The 20,604-nt window shown below is 38.4% G+C and overlaps 2 protein-coding genes and 1 long non-coding RNA gene across 3 annotated transcripts; 1 reads left to right on the top strand and 2 right to left on the bottom strand.

Annotated features, from left to right (window-relative positions):
* The first annotated feature begins 494 nt into the window (after nucleotides 1–494).
* Nucleotides 495–19,106, top strand: LOC119487686. Its single transcript, XR_005206762.1, has 3 exons — nucleotides 495–506; nucleotides 4,213–4,217; nucleotides 18,891–19,106. It is a non-coding gene; the product is annotated as an uncharacterized LOC119487686 (long non-coding RNA).
* LOC119487682 (high affinity choline transporter 1-like) lies at nucleotides 2,600–13,677 on the bottom strand. Its single transcript, XM_037768744.1, has 9 exons — nucleotides 13,373–13,677; nucleotides 9,512–9,700; nucleotides 9,282–9,395; nucleotides 6,700–6,855; nucleotides 6,460–6,608; nucleotides 6,104–6,250; nucleotides 4,500–4,653; nucleotides 3,938–4,155; nucleotides 2,600–3,833 (listed from the first exon to the last, which is right to left on the bottom strand). Exons 2-9 carry the CDS (start codon nucleotides 9,693–9,695, stop codon nucleotides 3,318–3,320), a joined length of 1,638 nt encoding a protein of 545 aa, XP_037624672.1. The 5' UTR covers nucleotides 9,696–9,700; nucleotides 13,373–13,677; the 3' UTR covers nucleotides 2,600–3,317.
* Nucleotides 15,473–19,629, bottom strand: cfap161 (cilia and flagella associated protein 161). Its single transcript, XM_037768745.1, has 8 exons — nucleotides 19,480–19,629; nucleotides 17,771–17,860; nucleotides 17,466–17,683; nucleotides 17,281–17,362; nucleotides 16,791–16,826; nucleotides 16,444–16,566; nucleotides 16,221–16,294; nucleotides 15,473–15,776 (listed from the first exon to the last, which is right to left on the bottom strand). The coding sequence occupies exons 1-8, from the start codon at nucleotides 19,624–19,626 to the stop codon at nucleotides 15,638–15,640; spliced, it is 909 nt and encodes a 302-aa protein (XP_037624673.1). The 5' UTR covers nucleotides 19,627–19,629; the 3' UTR covers nucleotides 15,473–15,637.
* Nucleotides 19,630–20,604: the final 975 nt, after the last annotated feature.

Genomic DNA, 20,604 nt, shown 5'->3' with positions numbered 1-20,604 from the left:
GCTCTTATAGACTACAGCTCTTACAGTCTTAAATGCACATTTATAGATTATAATTTACAGTCTTTAATACACATTTTTCTGTAATATGTGCATATCATCTGTCATTTTATGTACATATTATAATATGTACATACCTGTCACTGTAAATATAAATCCTACATACAGTAGAGAGACATCTCCACATGTACATGCTGTACATAACCATCTGGTCCATGTATATCCATCCACTATTTATTTATTTGCACTATTTGTCTTGTTTACAACATGCTAGACTTGTATGAACACTTGTCTTGTATATAGACATTTGCCTTGTATCTTATTTTTATTTTTGTATTATTCTTTCTGTTATTTCTAGTATGTGTGAGTACATTGAGAGAGCTGCATAAAACAAATTCCTTGAATGTATATACTTGGCAAAATAAACCTGATTCTGATTGTGAAATGTAAAAATAGTCTATAAGGGTTCACAAGAGAGAGGTTTTATATTATTCTGTTAATTTAATGATGTTTAGTCCAACAATAAAGTAGCTATTAAGTTACTGCAGTATTAAGAAAATAATAATAGACACTATTAGTCAATTTGTATGAACTGTTCCATCCTAATTTGTTATGTTCAATATGTGATTGTTTGTTTTTATTCCATAGAGGATAATTTCTTTTATGAATTAAAAAAAAGTCCTTATAGTGATTGTATTTTTTCTTTTTTTAGATTATGTGATTTCTTGTCTCTGGAGTGAACAGGACTATGTTAAAACCTTCAGGAGCATGAAGTCTATATTTTGTGCATTGGAGCTGTACCATAGGTTACACTGCACACCACCGTCACAGAACCACAGTAAAATCAGACATGGAGCCCTCATTCAGGAGAGGACTGCACCCACTGCCTCCCTCTATCCTCCATTCATCCAGAGACATCCCAGAGACATGCAGTACCACGGTGACCGGTGGGCGGCGCTATACTCACTCTGGAGCACGTTGGTAATGTCAGTCAGACATCTGCAGGGCATGCAGGTTATGATGCAGCTGCATCTGGAGACAACGAGGAATCATCAGTACCAGTATTTATAATTTTACATATATTATGCAATATTATATTTTATTTATATCTTTTTTTTTTTCATTTCAGATAACATCAGTTTTTGTATTTTGAAACTCACCTGGATGATGTGGATTTTTCCCATGCCGCTTTATTATAAACCGATTATAATAAATGTAATTTAAAAGGGGGAATTATATTATGATTAATACATATTCCAGCATTTAAAGGAAACAAATCACTTGGTGAATACATGACCTTCTCTATATTATTAAGTATAATGAATTAAAAAAAAACATTTAGAGAACTGTTGAGATGCGTTTATTCTATACTTTAGTTTTAAATATTACCAGAAAATAAATAATAATAATAATAAAAACATTACAATACCTTTCTTTGAGTTCTGTTATCTATTCATTTACATAAAAGTCCAACTAAATCTCATAATAATGTTGAAGTAGCGTGTGAAAGGAGCAAATATGTGCTACTTGAGACATAATTTATGGGATGAAAATACAAATAATATCAGTTTACGTTGGGTTAGGTAATACATTTGATCTATAAGGTAATATGACTATGAGTCTGTGCTGGAAAGTCTTCTGATATGTTGTTGTTGTTGAGGTGAAGTGAGTGGTTAAGCAAGCCTAGGAAACAAAATCATTTGAATGATTTGTTTTGGGAAGCACCATCTGGTGAGATTCAGTCTGGTTAGGTCCTTTCAGTGTTTAGGTGCCGCCCTCTGCTGCTACAAAGGTGGCATTGCAGTTGTATTGTAGTAAAGCAAATACTACTGTAACATAAAGTTAAATTAGAGCTCTTAAGGCAACAAAGGCAAATACTTTTAATGGGTGCAATTCAATGTTGTAGGTGCCAAAAGGTGCATTATCATTTAAAGCAGCAGTGAGTAGAATTAGAGCAAAAGTTATTTTTATAAAACGGTCATTATATCCTGACAGTAGTGCAGGAGACAGGTAATTTGAAAAAAAAAATCACGTGTTTCCTAATGGCATCTGCAAGATTTCACAGACCAGAGGAAAACAACCAATCAGAGCAGAGCTGGAGCCTGCCGTCTCTTAGCAGCTGTCAATCACTCGCGAACTCCGATCACACGGTCAAACTAGGCAGCGCTGATCAAATATGAATCAATATTCTGTTACTGTAATGCCTATTTATGACTATATATTGATTCATATTTAATCAGCACTGCCTGACTGTTTGCTAAGAGTTTGCGAGTGATTGACAGCCGCCTCCGTTGAATGAACAGCCAATAGGAACGCTCTCTCTCTCTGAAATGACCTGTGTTTGGCCACAATCTCACGTCACAGGCTAGATATTTTAAAGCCTGAAAACAGAGCCATGAGGAGGTGCAGAAGTCTATTTTTCTCTCAGAACACTATAATTACAAAATGCTGAAAGGTTATTATGGATTTTTTTGCCAAATGATGCCAAAAACAGGTTTAATATAACACTTGGAGCAAGTGGCTTGTGTTTGTGATCTTCTCTTTCACACACATACACATTAAAAAGACACAGATTTCATCAGATGCAAAGATAATAAACAGATATGGTTTCATTTTTTATGAACACTTGCAATCACAAAACATCTAAAAAATAGCAGTTATAATTCTATATCTTGATGGTCCTTCAATAAATGATCCCTTTAAAACATAAAATAATGGTAAACACTTCTACCAGCAGGCACTTCCCTGCTAGACTTCTTTGTTTCTGAGGAATACTCAACCTCAGCGTCTCAAGTATTGCATCTCAAATGGCATTGCTTTGTCCCCTCAGTGCTTAATAAATGCAAAAGAGGCAAAACTCCTTAGAAAGTACAACAATGATTACACAATTTAAATAACACCACCTGGGTTGAGCTTAACGTACTGAAAAGGTTTCGAGTAGAGGAGACTAGATTAAGAAACTACGACAATGTTTGTGTTACCAGTGATTAACAATCGGGGAAAGAGTTTCATTTTAAGAAGATTAGGACGATGTGGAAAAAAGCAATTGACTTCTGACATTAACATCAGAATCTTGAGGTCTTCATATGTGGCCTTAAAAAGAGACACCCAGCACATATCCACTGCCTCCCTGAATCACTCTCCACATACTGCTGGTCAGTTTGGTGCATATAAAGCATATAATTCAGTATTAAACATGTGTAATAAACAGTACATGTAAGAGTGTGCGTAAATAGTCTGTGCAGAGAAGAAGGTTGGTAGGAATTTGCATAAAAAGGAGGTTTGGGTATACTTTGGCTGAAGTTGTACTTAAGTTAAGCCTAGAGTTTTGTATTAAGGATACTGTTCTTTTCATCCAGAGGAACAGGTACTTCCTCCCCTTCTGCCTCTTTTTTCTCTTCAAACGCCCCCAGTACATCCCAGGAATGAGGAATGAGTTGGTGGCAGAAGCCTAGCTCCACCAGACAGGACACTGAAATAACACATATCATAGAGGAAAGCATGGCAAGAGTCCTGTGGGGAAAGTACTGTGTGATGACTCCGTCCACCTCCCTCCAGCCGGGGTACAGGATGAGAGGTGGGATCCCGAGCAGCGGCTCGCCGCTCATCCCACGCAGCAGCAGTCCTACTAAATAGCCGCTGATGGCGCCGTAGCTATTGGCCCAGCTGAAGTGCAGCACGCAGACGAGCTGCGGGAGGACCACGCAGTACAGGAGGTCCCCGCTTACCAGCCAGAGGCCGAACACGCTGTCGTCGCCAAAGGCCAGGCCTGTTCCCGCCAGGCCCACCAGCAGCACGCTAACACGGATCACCCGCTGCAGCTCCTGCTCCGAGGCCTGCAAAGAACAGAGAGGAAAAGAGACGATAAAAATGGAGTTACTTTGCTTAACGCTCAGCCAAACACACACCCAAACACACTCGCACACACACACACACACACCTGCTTCCTCAAAGTCGTCTTGTATATGTTTTGCGTAAACATGGATGCTGAGGACAGCAGCACAGAGTCCATGGAGGACATAACTGCTGCCGCCACAGCTCCAATGCCTAACACTGACAACCAGGTGGGTGTGAGGTAGTGCAGGGCCAGCGGTAGGATCTTCCCTGCCTCCCCTCGTTCAAAAGGAGGGGGTAGACCGTACGCTGTCTGGTTCCAGTCTTAGAGAACAGGAGAGGAAGAGAGAGGAGCAGACATAGAGGTAGAGAAAGAGATAGTCAGGGTTGAGAGGAAAAGAATAATGGGAGGGGAAGAAGCTTTTAAGATTATGGTGATGGCATCAACAACAACAAAAAATAAGTAAGCACTGGGGAGAAGGAAGCAGAATATTTGAAAGCAAACTAACATCCCACCATAATTAGTAGGATATTTTTCACACACACGTACAAGATTACATCATCCCATGTTATTTACCATTGTAGTGGGGACCTAATTGTTAGTTGTCTGATTACAAATATATGAATGCTTATGATGTGAGTGGCTGAGTGTTTGCATTCATGTGTACCTGCAGAGGAAGCCACTGCTCCAATGATAACTGAAGGGATTCCCATAACGAAAACGGTCCCAGCAGCAGCAAAGCAGGTGACCTGAGCCTGAGCAGAGGAGGCTGCAGAGAGGATCCTCTGGTAGAGAGCTTGATAGGCCAGTCCCCCTAAAGCCTAAAAGATACACAAAAAACACAAACTCTGTCAGAGAACAACTTGACATGTTTTTACAGAGGACATTTTGATATGTCACAGTAGGAAAAGCGCTCACATTGTCACGGCTTACTAACAACCGGGCCACACTGGCAGCATGAGCAGCGAGTGTGCGTTGCGGAACCTCTTGCTTTTTATTTCGGCGCCCACATTAACAGGTTAGAGCAGCCACACAGCCTGCATGAGCAACATGGCTCAGGCACGGCTCGGCTGCATCTCTTATAGAGATTCGAGGTCTCTCGTATTTTTTCCACTCGCAGTCCACAGCAAAAATAGACAGTGAAAATGATCTTTTGACAATGCATCGACATCATAACAGTAACATTTCCGTTTCAGAGTAAAAGCCCTCTAGCGTCTTTGTTTGTACAGAATCCCTTTCGTTTGTTAACAAAAGGCTTTTTTTCTGAAATATTTGCAGGACAGTGTTGTGGAAAATGCAGTGACTTGCACAGTTCCATAAATGAACAGAGTACTGACTTTTAATCGGGGATTATAATCATTATTTTCAAATCAGCACACACTCCTTAACCGTTTTCTCTCTAAAATAAATATAAATTACATTTATAATGAAATTAAATTAAATATTCTGGCCATTATGAAAGGCAAACTACGTAAAAAGAAAGTAGCAGCATGCAACGCTGTCTGTGTGGACACCACCCAAGGTGAGAGATGCAGCAGTTCAGCGAGGCTGCGGTCACACTGTGCTCACGCAGGCAGACACTTAAATATAACAGGCTGAGAGCCATTGTGGTATTATTAGTTGCACATTAGAACAAACTTGCATGGGTCATGACAGCTCTTTAGTCATATAGTCAACGTTGTGTAGTGTGTTGTATTGTGTTTAGGACTGCAGATGGAAATTAGCTTCCCTGCTAAATCTTGTGCACCCATCTTTTTGTTTCTGTGTAAAAAATGAATGTCTGTGCACACAGTCCTCTTAAACCAAATAAAAAAAAAAAATGTATGACAATTTTGGGAACATTAATATTCTGAGACATTTTGATAAATTCAGTCCAGATTTTGTTTCCCATGACTGAAAAGCTCCAATGATAAATTACAGGTTTCCCAGGATGTATGGGAAGCCTATATTAGAGCTACAGTATATTAAACACATTCTCATCCAAACTCGTCACATACTGAGTCTTTGTGAGACCCCTCGGCGTCACGTTAAGGACTCAGTAAACACGTAGTTAACGATGTGAATTCAAACGAAAAAACACTTGTTTAGCTTTAAAGTTCCCACGTTTGTAAAGTGAAAATGAAACTTAACGTTGTGAACACAGGACACGAACGAACACCTCCCCACCCATCCGCCTTGGGTGTTTTTCGCTCTTTAAACTACGTCACCACAGTTCAAATCCCTACCTCCACTACACACACAGTGACACAAAATACAAATTTTAAATCTAACCAATAACAGCATCTCATCCGCCCATTTTCCTGCATCTTCCAGCTTCAACTCTCCGACCCACGAGTTTCCAGCTGTTTGGTTGAAGTGGACTGCCTGTGAGAAGTCAGCAACTGCAGGACTGAGTATCAAAAAAGGAACACAGAGCCACTGAAACAAAAAAAAACAGCCGTTACAGCAAAACTGAGGACAAGTCATCTATTGAATTACTTAAATTTCTTAACATACTTCATTATGAATGCGTTTATCTATCTCATTAAAGTCCCATTATTTCTGTAGCCTTCCCTCCATCCTCCTCCCTCCTTCATCTCAGTCATTTCTGTCACTCGCTACTTTATTGCAATTCCTCTGTTTCTCACCAGGCTGATGAAGATGAAGGAAAGCTGGATGATATCAGTATACGCCACGGAGTAGAGACCCCCTAAAAATGTGTAGATGATGGAGACAGCTGCCGAGATAATGATGGAGAGGGCAGACGACAGCCCAAGAATTATGCTCATCGTTCCTCCTGGAAATAACACGAAACATTAAATGAGAGATGGTAAACAAAACTGTGATGTGATGGATTATGACAGCATCATAGCGTAAGTGTGACTTACCCAGAGCAGCAAGGATGCAGGCAACCCACAAAATATCACTGACCAAAGCAGGAAGCAGCAGTGTTGCAGTGAACATGTTGCCATAGCGATGCTGAAACGGGTCCAACATGGTCACGTAGCGCTTTGACCTCATAGGTTTTGCAAAAAACAATCCACCTTAAGAAGCAGAGAGTATACAAACAAAACAAAAGTTGAAGAGAAAAATAACTTGAAATGCTTTTTTGTCATTGAAAATATTCTAATGATTTAAAGTAGAGCTGAATGGATAAGTCAATTATTCGTTTATCAGCAACAATTTTGATAATTGATAAATCATTTAAGTCTTTTTTTTTTTTTTTGCAAAAACTGCAAAAATCCATCGGTTCCAGCTCAAATGTGAATATTTCCTGGTTTTCTTAGTCTTGACATTTTAAAGGGAAAGTTCAGGTGTTTTGAAATGGGGTTGTATAAGGTACTTCATAGTGAGTGTATTATCTACAGTAGATGACGGTCGTCACGCCCCCAGTTTGGAGAAGCAGACAGGAGTTACCGCATGGAAGCAAAGCAATGTACTGCTGTGGACGGGGCCGGCAGCAAAACATATTTTAGCCACTTAAAAGAAAGACTCACCTACAAAAATCAACATCAGTTTAAGTGTACGCTATATTTAGAATATGTTCACCCCTTTACCTTGCCGTCAGACAGCCCTTTCCTATGGGGAACTGAAGCCGCTGTATCCATCTATGCTCTCACCAAAGCCACCAGACTCCATTGAAAAAAACAGAACACCTCGCAGAACACGGGGATTGCTTGTGTTATTGTGTGACTTTGGTTAGTTTGGATTCACCAAAGTCACACAATAACACAAACAAACTAACCGATCGAGGCAGCGGTAGACCAGCAGCTCCTGTGTTCTGCGAGGTAAAATTACTATTTATTTCAATGCAGTCTGGTTGCTATGGCGAGAGCATAGACAATGGCTTCACTTCCCCGTAACATAGACTGTAAAGCTGTCTCATGGCAAGGTAAACCAGCAAAAATATTCTAAAATAGCCTACACTTTAACTGATTTTGATTTTTGTAGGTGAGTCTTTCTTTTAAGTGGCTACAATACGTTTTGCTGCCAGCCCCGTCCACAGCAGTACATTGCTTTGCTTTCGTCCGGTATCTCGTGTCTGCTTATTCAAACTGGGGCGCGCCGACCTTCATCTACTGTAGGTAATACACTGACTATGGAAAAGTACCTCATACAAACACTTCAAAACACCCGAACTTTCACTTATCCCATTTTCTTTTGCCAATTCAGTATGGGCTGAAATGTCCTCAAATTCTTTTTCATCTTCAATCCTGTGTGGCCAACACAGTGGCTCAGTTGTTAGTTTCACCTCACAGCAAGAAAGTCGTGGGTTTGGATCTGACTGGATGGAAAATGCCTGCGTACAAATACTCCCTTTGTTGGGGGGAGGGCGTCCTCCCACAGTCTACGAACAAACAGGTTTGATTAAGTGGAACATTTTAAAATCGTCTGTTGGTGTGAATATGTACGTGTGAATGTCTGCCCGTAGGCCCAGATAGGCCAACAATCTGCTGTAGGGTGTACTGTACAGTATGAAAAATAATGCTGTTGAATAATATGATCTGCCGGCTATGTGTATTTGGGATTCAGCACCATATGAGTATCTTAAAGTTCTATGTGCGGCTAGAGCAAATCATACTCTGTCTCCAATTTATTAAGTTAATAGTATCTGCTGCTTTATAGTTTCTGTAGCTAACCTGAACAAGTGCAATCCCTTGCACATGCATCGTAGCATTTCCCTATTTTACAGGGCTAATACTGACAATATAAGGAAAGTAATTCAATAAAGGAACACCTTGGCACAATACATGTGAGGATCATTCATTAGCTGTGTTGGTTGACATAAAACTTTGCGGTGCATTCGAATGCAAAGATTGTCATGGATTATCACTTATTTGCTTGGCAAACACTTCAACTTTATCTGGAAGGCCATAGTCTCGGGCAGGTATCTCTGGGTCTACCCTGCATCTAGTCCAATGCATGCTGGTCTAGGTAGAAGATAAACAGGTAAACAGTATGAAAGGGTGAAATACTGCGCTTCTCTTTAGATGCATTTCAGCTGAATGTGGAGTTACGAAGGTAGCTGTATATGTACAGCTTTCCATCTGCCAGGAATCTTTATTTCCAGGTATCATTTCAGTCTGCCTACAAGTTCATTGCAGTGTGTGGCACCTCGGCCCTCAAACATGTGAATGCAGCCATTGTTGAGACCCTATCAGCTATGTGCAAATCACAGTTATTTCTTGGAATCTATGCCCTGTAAATTGTTTCTGCGTGACTTTTGGTGTCTTCTTGACTTAACTGTTGTTGACACAAATACGCACAGACACTCAAAAGCACACGTGAAGTATCACATATTGTGATATATGAGTATGTGAGGCTGAAAACACAACCCCAGGGTGCAGCTACTACTTACTGTACCCAAAACAAACAAAACGTTGCTAAAATGACAGATGGTGTAATGATCCTGTTTAAGTTTGTACTGTGTGTTATCATACAAGAAGCGTCATTTGTTTCAGCTACTTACCCAAAAGAAAATTGATAAGATATGCAGGAGGCCCCATAGCCCAGATGAGACCTTGAGAAGGAGAATAAACAGCCTCAGCAGTTCCCATAATGTAACCTCCTCCAACCCATGTTGCTGAAAGCAAAGCAAAGCAAATAGTCAAGTGAAGAATGTAGCAACAAAGCAGAGGTGAAAGGAGCACACACGATAAGTACATCAAGTACTAGATGCATAAAAATACAATGTTCTACCTGTCATGGTGAAAACCCCGACCAGGACGCTGATGTTGCGGCCACCGACAATGGTAACTTCGCTCTTAGTGCCAACACACGTCTTCTCCACTTTCTTGGATTTTCGAGATGCCCAGATTCCAATTACCAAGATGACAATATAAAAAACCACCACAGCCACCAGTCCAGGGACATTCACTGCCATGATGTCTGGTTACAAAATGCAAAGTCCATCAATTACTATGACATCTGACATACTGTATAAAACACAACAAAAACCAAAGCAGCTGTTGTCATGAGTTTAAAGAGGACGTATTATGCTTTTGTGCTTTTTCCCTTCCATTTAGTGCGTTAAATAGTTTTTTGTGCATGTAAAAGGTCTGCAAAGTTACAAAGCCCAAAGTCCACGACAAAGGGAGTTACTCTCCCCCACTGCTCCTGAACTATCTGAAACGCCTTGCTTGAAGTCCCGCCTTTTCTTTTGTGACATGGCGATGTCACCAAGTAACACATTTTGCCTAGCGGCTAGTTTGGCACGCCCGCAAACAAAGCTAGATCGAGCGGAGTTGGAGCGGAGTCGGAAGAGTTTGCTTCGGTTGACAAATCGCAACAGTAAGCCAGCGGACCAATCAGAGCAGACTGGGCTTTTTGGGAGGGGCAGGAGCTCAAACGGAGAGTTTCAGACAGAGGGTGAAAAGAGGTGCTGTAACACAGCCGGTATGAGAAAAATTAAGCATTCTTTGACTGTTAAAGCATGCAAAAATGCTCTAGTTAGAAACCCAACATAGAAGTATGCACCTGAAAATAACCACAACAGGTCCTCTTTAACTGCAGGCAAAACATGGGATTGTGCTACAACCCCAATGAGAGTTAGTACTATTGTCTTTTCTGCCATCTCCAGGAAGCACCACTAAAAAAAAAAAAAAACCTTTTCAGCCAACTAAGTCTCAACTTGACCTTGACAGGCTGTGAATAGGCACTGCCAGGGTCTCCCCCACTCATCCAGTATAAACAATCACTGACTATATAATTTACTCTTGTATGCCAAACAAGTGTCAGCGAACTTAACTACATTTTTAACTAAATTTTGAACTACTGACATAAGTAAGTAAGCAAGCCCATCATTGAGCCCAGCATGACAAGACTTATGCAAGAGTAATGTGACCAATTTTCAAAACACGTGTACCGTCGCTCACCTGATAGGATGCTACCTGAGACTGCTATAGAACCATGGCATTACCTAAATAAGCACTTGTTTGTGTCATGTTTTTTGTCTATCCCTAACTGAGCTGTTAACACTCTCCCTCTCTGCTTCTAAACTGCTGATGCAATTTTTCTAGGGCTGTCAATTGATTAACACAGTTAATTGCGATTAATCACAAATGAATTGCTTATAGGGCCAGGCTACCATTAAGGAACCTGGTGTCATGTCCTTTTCCTGGGAATTTGATCCAGTATTTTTCCATCATGATTCAGTCTTTCTCCACCAGAATTTTTTTTCCTAGCAGGGCTTTGAAACAGTATGTAAACCTTCATGTTGGGAAACACACTAATTTCAAATGCTTTACTTTAAATTACGGGTCCATAATGTCCTAGTAAATTCACACTGGCAGTTTCCTGGAGAGAGCTACAATATGTAATTTAGTTCTGGGACAGTTAATTTTAGTTTACCATTTCCTTTAAAGAACTATCAAAGCTAAATTAAGCTTTCAGAAAATATAGTTGAGCAGTTAACTATGTTCAATAGACTAGCAAAGAAGTGTAGTTAGTCAATAATGTATTCTATGCTTCATAGTTTGTTAATGATAGACAAATTACTACAGACAATGAAGAACAGGCCATCCTGACACTGATCATAAACTGTAAAATGTGCTTAAAAGCAAAATCAATAACAATCTTCCTCACTAAATATGTGTAATCATTCATTAATCTAAATTGCTCACTCTGACTTATCACTTAGTTACAGAGTTGGATTTTCTAAAATGTTGGTACATTAATCACTAGCTAAATCAAGGTGCTTTCACAGCAGTGGGCTGTAGGGATGCACCAATCCAACTTTTTCAGTCCCAATACTGATAGCGATACCTGGGCTTTGAGTATCTGCCGATATCGAGGACCGATCCGATGCCAGTGCGTGGAAGTGACTGGGATCACTCATTTATGTGTAAGGCAGCATCAGGCTTGACTTAATTATTGCATTCCTTAATTCTTTTTCTTTTTTTTTGTTTTCTTTTAAGAGACGTTTCTTTAATCTACCCTACGACCCCCCTCTGACAGACATGCATCTTGTTGTGATCATAAAGATCACACTAAGGAATTTAATAATCTCATCAATTCAGAGACCAAAACAGAGCTGGTTTTCTATTTCAAAAATTAAGTTACACTTCCCTCTAGGCCCATTTTCCAACTATAAATTTTAGCAAATGCATATTTTGGCACAAAGGTTAGAGGTGACCCTAATCACACCTAATATTACTGCCCTTTTTAATGATTTTGGCTACCATCTCATACAGATAAAACTATTTATTTATATTTGCAATTTACTCCTATCAGCTGGACCTGATAGTCCAATGAATGGCCAATAAAGACCAATAAATATGTAGATAATAATAATATATAATTTATTTAATTTGCATTTATTATTAAAATGATAAATCGTACACCAGCAACTTTGGTAAAAAAAAATCATCAACATTAACAGGAATTATAATTCAAGTCTAAACTTTTTTAATGCAGCAGCAAATTGGTCAAAACTTAAACAGCAATTATAATTACAGCATATAATTTATATAAACATAAAATTGAATAAATCGGCCCATTGTCACCGATATCCGATCCATCTATTTGAGTCAGTATCGGCATGATAACTGATCCAGTATCAGTGTCGGTGCATCCCCAGTGGGCTGAATGAGCACAATTATTCAGATAGTAAAATAGCAATACAACAATATAAATATATTACAAGTCCTACATTGGTTTATTAACAAAAAGTAGGCTTCTCATTATGCAGGCAGAATTGTCCCTCTCATAGTGTTATAATATTTCTGTTGTATTTATATATAAGCAGCAGAGGTGGAGCTGTTTCATCTACTACACTATATATTATATTTCATAAGCTATGAATGTGTTCTGTGTGTAACATTTGTACCTGTTAAAAGCAGCCTACAATATTCCTCTTGTGAAATGTATGTCAGTGCAGTTTTCCCCCACTCAACACACGCACACACACACAGGGACAGTGAAGGTAACCCGTTAACTGGGAACATTGAATGGTAACGTTATAAGACACATCCTCTATAGCCGACACAATTAAAAAAAAATCAACCTAAAAATCAACCACAAACCTCGAGTTTAACCTTCACTGATAATATCTCTATCATGTAGATCAATAACCACCATAAATGGGTATTTTTACAGAATGTTTACCAGGTTGTGATTTTCTCTCTCATATAATATATAACATTAAAATACCGATTAGAGGACAGGCCAGACGCCATGGAGACATCAAGACAGGACATCATGTAGAGCTACATACATAGCGTTTAATTATTATCTAGATCAATAAAATATCAGTTTTATCATCTATGTATTAAGATAATGCGTTTATTCTCACGGTCAGGTTGATTTAAATACGCATACTATAAACCCCCGGTAGTCCACATTTAGCTAGCTCTGCCGTTTACACATACAGTAAATTGCAATAAACCGCAGTGAGGAAAAAAAAAATATTAACACAACTACAAAATGAGATGAATGAATTTTTCATTTTGAATTGATACAATATAACACATGATGTGTGTTTTCTTTAACCTACAGAATTGATGGAACGTTAAATTGAAACATTGTCGTTCTTCCCATGTGGTTGCAACAATGTATCGTTACCTTTGTGTCGAGGCGCCGGTGTCCTTTCTTCCGCGCATCTGCTGCCTGTATGGTCGGTAAAGTGAGGAGCTATACGGGTGTATTGTTAAAGCCGGTCACTTCTCTGTATTGTTGTCCCCCTTTGAAACGTCACACCTGGAGAGAGAGGGGGGGGGGGGTCGCGTTCAGCACCGGTCACAAGCAGGTTTTTAATCACAAGTGTGTTTGGATGTTGCTGTTTCTGAAATGACAACGGTGTGTCCCCTTTAAATCATTTCTTAGATGACACCCAATTCTAAAGTGTAAAGGTCGCAACATGTTTGAAAAAAACGCTCGTCGTGAAACGTTGCGCACAAAACAGCTGGTTTCGAAATAGTTGCAAATTTGTTGTTTCTTGAACGCACCCTTGGATGAGAGGTTGTAATAAAACGACAGCGTTATCTTGTGGTTGTGAGGGATGCTTAACCATGAGGCCAACAGTAGTTTTTATAATTAGAGTTTAACCCGTGAATATACAACACAATAACGTGTCCGGTGGTTTTAAACCCTTTAAACTAGGATGCAGAAACATGATGCCCAGAAAGGTGACACTAACACCATGCACAGTCTGTAATGGGGTAAATATTACACTTGCTCCACGATAATGTGTCGAGTGCAAGACAGCAATGGGACCATAATGGTACCCTTACCAAATAGAAGTTTATTCAAGTGTGCTATTAGTATACTTCTTTTAAACTTAAAATAAGAGAGTATACTTTCAGTTTACTTTTTATGTACTTATCAGAGATATACTTAATAAAAGTATACATAAGTATACTTGGCTCATACTGACAAATATATAAAATGTCTTAGTATACTTGGCCTATATTGACAAGTATACAGAAAAGTCTAGGTATACTTGGCTTATATTGACAAGTATACAGAAAAGTCTAAGTATACTTGTCTCATACTGACAAGTATACAGAAAAAGTCTAAGTATACTTGTTTCATACTGACAAGTATACAGAAAAGTCTAAGTATACGTGGCTTATATTGACAAGTATACAGAAAAGTCTAAGTATACTTGGCTTATATTGACAAGTATACAGAAAAGTAAGTATAGTTGGCTTATATTGACAAGTATACAGAAAAGTCTAAGTGTACTTGGCTCATACTGACAAGTATACAGAAAAGTCTAAGTATACTTGGTTTATATTAACAAGTATACAGAAATGCCTAAGTATACTTGGCTCATACTGACAAGTATACAGAAAAGTCTAAGTATAATTGGCTTATATTAACAAGTATACAGAAATGTTTAAGTATACTTAGCTTATATTGACAAGTATACAGAAAAGTCTAAGTATACTTGGCTCATACTGACAAGTATACAGAAAAGTAAGTATACTTGGCTTATATTGACAAGTATACAGAAAAGTCTAAGTATACTTGGCTTATAGGCGTACTTGCACTTAATCTTTTGATCAAGATATACTTAAGAAAGGTATAATTAAGTATTCTTGCCTTATAGGCCTACAGAAAGGTATACTTGGCATGTAGTTGTGCTTACTTTTTGATAGAGTAGTCTATTAAAGTGTGTAGGGAACATCAAACATGTTTTGTGGTGATGTGCAATGTGTTTCCCTCCTGTTTACTTTTGTGATCAAACCATAGAATTGTGTTTGACATGCTGTAGCACAGGTAGAGAAACTTTCTATCCTTTCACCCTTTTTCAGAGTGTTTTTTTAACACTAATAAGTTGAAAGGGCAGCATTAAGTCAGTTGATGAGGACTGTTTGGATCCCTTTTTCTCGAATGCATAACTCCTTTCATGACAGAGACCATACTACATACATCCCCTTATCTCATCATTATCTCTTATAAAATGTATTTCAGGGGAAATTTCAAATGCATGGGAATTTGGCCCGTATTATCCAACTGTCCAATATCACAGTTGGTCTCTTATGCTATTGCCCAACTAAAACAATGGAGGTGTTGTCTGGAGAAACATATCAAATGCTTCTTTCTACAGAGCCTCCTGGTGGCTTGGCTGGCTAGTGTGTATCATATAACCTTAACGCCCTGGTTGGAGTCCATCCTGGAATCTCTTTGCACGAAAAGAAAAAAAAAATCATTGACCCAAACAGAACAAAAAAAATACTTTTATTTTAAAAAAGTTAAGGTGTTGTTAACGATGTAGTATCTATCTGCCGTATTTGTTCGTGTTAAAGCATGAGAGTGAATTGTGTTATTGTAGATTTAGGTGCCAGGGTTTGCCTGTGTGAGCTCCTTGTTGTTGGCCGCTCACTATGGGTGGTTGAGAAGTACGAGCCCATTCGCTGCAGGGTCACCAGTGCAGAGCATCCAGTGGTTGTTGTCCCGTTCGGCTTTGTGGGAGTCCAGGAAGGTGTGAGCCGTCACCTCATACTCTTTGTCATATGTGGTCCTGCAGGGACACAAATGTTACGCACAGAACGACAGCAGGCACGCAGGTGTTGTAACATGACTTTTAGCTGCCATATTGGAGGCCCTGATCTTTTGAGTGGCTGTGAAGAGCTGACTGCAACTTGAGCGTGTCAACAGAGGATTATTGTCAGATTGTTTGTTTGGGTTAAGAAAGCTGATTCGTCTCAAGCTACAACTCATAGTTGCCTTGGATTTGACTGGGACATAAATAGGTTTTTCAAGTCACTGTAAAACAAAATCTTTTACTTATGACCTACATCCACATTGCAGTTATCTTCCTCTGATATCTCTCTTTTTGTATAACACATTATTTGTGCCAATTCTTCAGTGGACCTCCAAGTTGACATCTGACATCAAATCAAAAGCCTTTATATTGCATTTACAGTAACATATGGTTAGGGGTTAATTTCAAAAAGGAAAATACCGAAGGACGTAATCATCCAGAACAGCAAGAGCCTGGTTTGTCTTGCAGTGTATGATCAGCACGCTCACATTTGCCTGTAAAAAAAAAAAATGTTGATGATTGCAAGGAAATTCTCAGAGCGACAGAGGTGAGGGAAAGTTACAGATACAGATTTAACAGAGCAGTAAATGCTGGTGTTGTCACAGGTGTAATAGTTAACCATGAAAATACAGTAAAGACTTACAGGAACTGGCTGACCCTCATATTCAAGCCTCTCCTGGGGGTCAAAGTGGACTATCTTCCACCATGACACAAAGGAACTGTTGTCATCCAAATTCACTTCTTGTAGTCGGGATTTCTTCGCATACTGTCAATAAAGTCACAATAATATGAGACATATTGACAATAATAGAAAATGCAGTGAAAAGGACAAACATAACTGCTGCATTCTGCGTTTTATTTACAGGTACGCATGTAAGATTTTCCACAACTCCACTTTGTTAAACGTCTCATCACAGTTGGTGGTTGTTCAGTATAATGTATTCCCCTTGATGGTCTTCAATAAATAGTTCATGTTAAAACTTGATCTACCTTATGAAAACTTTTCAGGTCACTCATCAAGTACATCTGAGGAAAAAAAGGAAGAGAAATATGTAAATGCACAAAGTGACACACTAAAGATGTGTTTTTTTTTTTCAGAAGTACTGATAGGCACAGTGTAAAGTGAATCACATATGCTGTTTAAAAATCACTATGTGACAGAATCATGCCAGCTTGTTGTGTTTAACTGAATGGAAAATAACACTGTAACAAAAAAAAAAGACATGTTCAATAAACTAAATCATTAAAACATAGCCTCTAAGCTCCAAACTGAGAATACCTTCATCCATAATAACAGGGTTCATAATCAGGATTATTTTCTTAAACTTTAAAAAGCTCCCCTCAGGGCCACAGAGGATGTTATGAAACTGTTTTCACTGGCTGTGACATACAAACTGGACTCCATGTGTAAAATCAGTGGGGTGCCCCTTTAACAATACAGCCAGTCTTTGTGTAAAGTACATTATGTTAGTTCACTTACTTCCCCGGCAAAGCCACTTGTTGTTTTCAGGGCAAAACTTTGCTGAAAATGCAGAGTTGACCCTTCAGGACTGCCATCTACACTGAAGTCACACATGCAGCATTACAGGTTGACATCTGGGAGTGTTACCGTGTGTTGAGGTGTATGTTGATGTAGTTTTAAGTGTGTTTGTGTATGTACTGTACCTGGTAATGATGAAGGCAGTGCGCACACAGGCCTGAATACGTCTTCCTGCACTGACACCACATGGGGCCTGAATGCCAGGCGAAGGAATCTTCGTCAAACTGTGTACGTCTGCATTAATGTTCACTGTAGTGCACTCTCTCTTTTCTCCTCCCGCGTTCACCAACATCACAACATCCCCGAAGTGCAATCTCCCATCAGTTGTCACAGTGAGATTCACCTACACACATGAACAAACACCATCATCTTAATCATTGCCATCGCTCATCATTGTTGTTATTAATGGTGTTCTTAATTTGCTTTTTACCGGTCTCAAAATGTTCTCTTTGAGGAAGTCTAGTTGCTGGACAGCAAGCTCACCCCTCTCTTTTTTCTCCAGATACTCTTTCCTTTCATCCTGGAAAAAAAAAACATCAACATATACAATGTTTATTCTTTAATATGTCCCCATGACCCCACTACTGCTGGTTATATGCTGTATGTAAAAAAAAATCACATAGTGAAGATACTCTTATCATATGAAACTAGACGACCTGGAGTGGGTGTGGATGAGGGGCCCAATTTAGATAATTATGTACCCCTGTCCATAATTCCTGATGCCGTTGTGTTATTGAATAAAAGTATATCTGTTTATTACCTGTGTAAATAGGAATTTGCAATTCTACAATACAAACCAGACTGTATTTGGCTCTGCACAAAATCAATACTTTTCTTCTAGTTCCTCACAAACTCTGAAGCGAACAAAGCACAAACTGCTCTCAGTTCATTATTATCCAGCCTGCTTCTAATGTTTTGTTAATGTTTTGTAGGCTGTCACCATAATAGAAGCAATGCAACTTAATAGCTAACTAATGATAACCTTAATAGCCAGTAGCTAACCTGCCTTTTAAAAGTAAGAGTATTTTAATAAGTCCAGGGTCTGAAATTGACCTTTTTCCTCACCTGCCACTGTGGTAGGTCACTGAACATTTCTACCGGCCACTACATTTTTTTGTCTGCCACTTCTGAAATCTATGTAGAACGCTTTAAAATTTTAAACACTGAGTCAGAGATACCAGACTGTAGAATTATGGAATATATCATGTAACCTTAATGCATGACTATATCTGGTAACACTTCATTTTACAGGTCTGCAAATTTCATGATAATTAGGTGATAATTAGCAAGTTACCTATTTGAAGTTTCTTTGGAATTACTGCCAAATTACCCCAAATATTTACCTCGAAGTGTATCGAAAATTACTTTAAAATAAACATTATTTAATAATTATATGCTAAAATAGTATTAAATGGTTAAAATAAGGCCCTTAGGCTTGAGAAGTGACTGCTCTTCATCTGAGGTGGAAAACTAATAGAAGACACTTCTGATCAGGCACAAATCTCACTATTGTGTGACTTATTGTCTAATAAGAAAAAAACATTTCAAAGAAGTTATTTGCCAATTATTATCTATTTATCAGCAGACATGGGAATAAAGCATATCAATTAACTTTTTATTCTTTTTCCTGGAAATGTATTAAATTAATTACCAGTTATTGAGAAATAGCAGAATCTAATTATTAAATAATGTTTATAATAAAGTAGTTTTCGATAAATTATGATGTAAATATAGGGGGTAATTTGTCAGTAATTCCAAAGAAATTTCAAACACTTTTTTATTATTTATTTATTTAATTATTATTATTATTATTATTTTTTTTTTTTAATTATCACCTAAATACAGTGAAATTTGTGGACCTGTAAAATGAAGTGTTACCCATTATTTAATTTAGGCTTTAGAATTGTTTTTAAAATAATAATTTCTTAATATAAGGAAAACCAGTCTGCCATGGTGGCAGGTGACCTGCTGTTATTTGACAGGTGGCAGGTGCTAATTTCATTCCCTGAATAAGTCTATACTTTACTTCCTCAGGCTGCTGCTGCTGTCTTATCAGTTTGCTAAGCCTGATAATCAGACTGAATTGCCATTTAATATCCGTTTGCAGTCATTATCTAATAAGTGTAATAGCAAACAAACCTCATTCCAGTCTGCGATCTTCACATTTGTACGATAAGTTTCCATATTAGCCAGTCTTGCGATAATACTGACCACTACTTGTGTACTAATAATATAATATACTGTTGCTGGTGGACCTGCTGAATGTTTTGGTGTGGTGGTTTCCATGGTAACTGATGGTGACGCGTCATCTCCTGTAAGTTCTCGCCGATTATCGCGACAGGGCGTCCTGGTACAGCGAGATCTCTTGATATTTCTGCTCGTTCTGCACATTTTTAAAAGCATAAACTCACAAACAGTAACTCACAGTTTTAAAATAAATTCCTGTAGTGCTTTGGCTTTGTATTGATGTGCCCCACCAAACACAAATAGAAGCACACCACATGGGATTAACATGTCATCATTGTCATTATCATCATGAGTAGTCTCACCAACATACAAAAAAAAATGCAAAAACAACATATTAAAAGGAGTCTTCCTCTATTTTTTAATAAGGCGTAGAGTAAGTTTTCTGAATTAAACCTGCAGTAGGCAGAATGTTTTTGGCATCATTGGGCAAAAATTCCATAATATATATTATATATTATTCCATAATATATATATTATATATATATATATATATATAATATGCACTATATTCACTTTTTTAATAGTCGTGTATCACAGCTGTTACCCTGCATTATATTCAGTTTTAACAGTTTTCTTCATCTCTTTGTATTTTTATATCTGGTATATTTTTTTGTACTTCGTACTTTGAACTACTAACTTTTTTACTCCCTTTTTACTAACATGTTTTGCACTATGGAACTGTGATGCTGGATACTTGAATTTCCCTCGGGATCAATAAAGTTACTATCTATCTATCTATCTATCTATCTATCTATCTATCTATCTATCTATCTATCTAATAACCTTTCAGCATATTGTAATTCAAGTGTTGAGCGTTAACTGGACTTGAGCACATGACGGGAGACTTTGGCCAATCACAGGTCATTTCAGAGAGAGAGTGTTCCTATTGGCTGTTCATTCAACAGAGGCGGCTGTCAATCATTCGCAAACTCCGATCAAACGGTCAAATTAGGCAGCGCCTATATCAGCGCTGCCTAGTTTGACCATTTGTTCGGAGCTCAGCTCTGATTAGTTGTT

Source organism: Sebastes umbrosus, chromosome 4 (assembly GCF_015220745.1).
Source record: "Sebastes umbrosus isolate fSebUmb1 chromosome 4, fSebUmb1.pri, whole genome shotgun sequence".
Classification (NCBI taxonomy): Eukaryota; Metazoa; Chordata; class Actinopteri; order Perciformes; family Sebastidae; genus Sebastes; species Sebastes umbrosus.
This window is presented reverse-complemented; position numbering and strand designations above follow the sequence as displayed.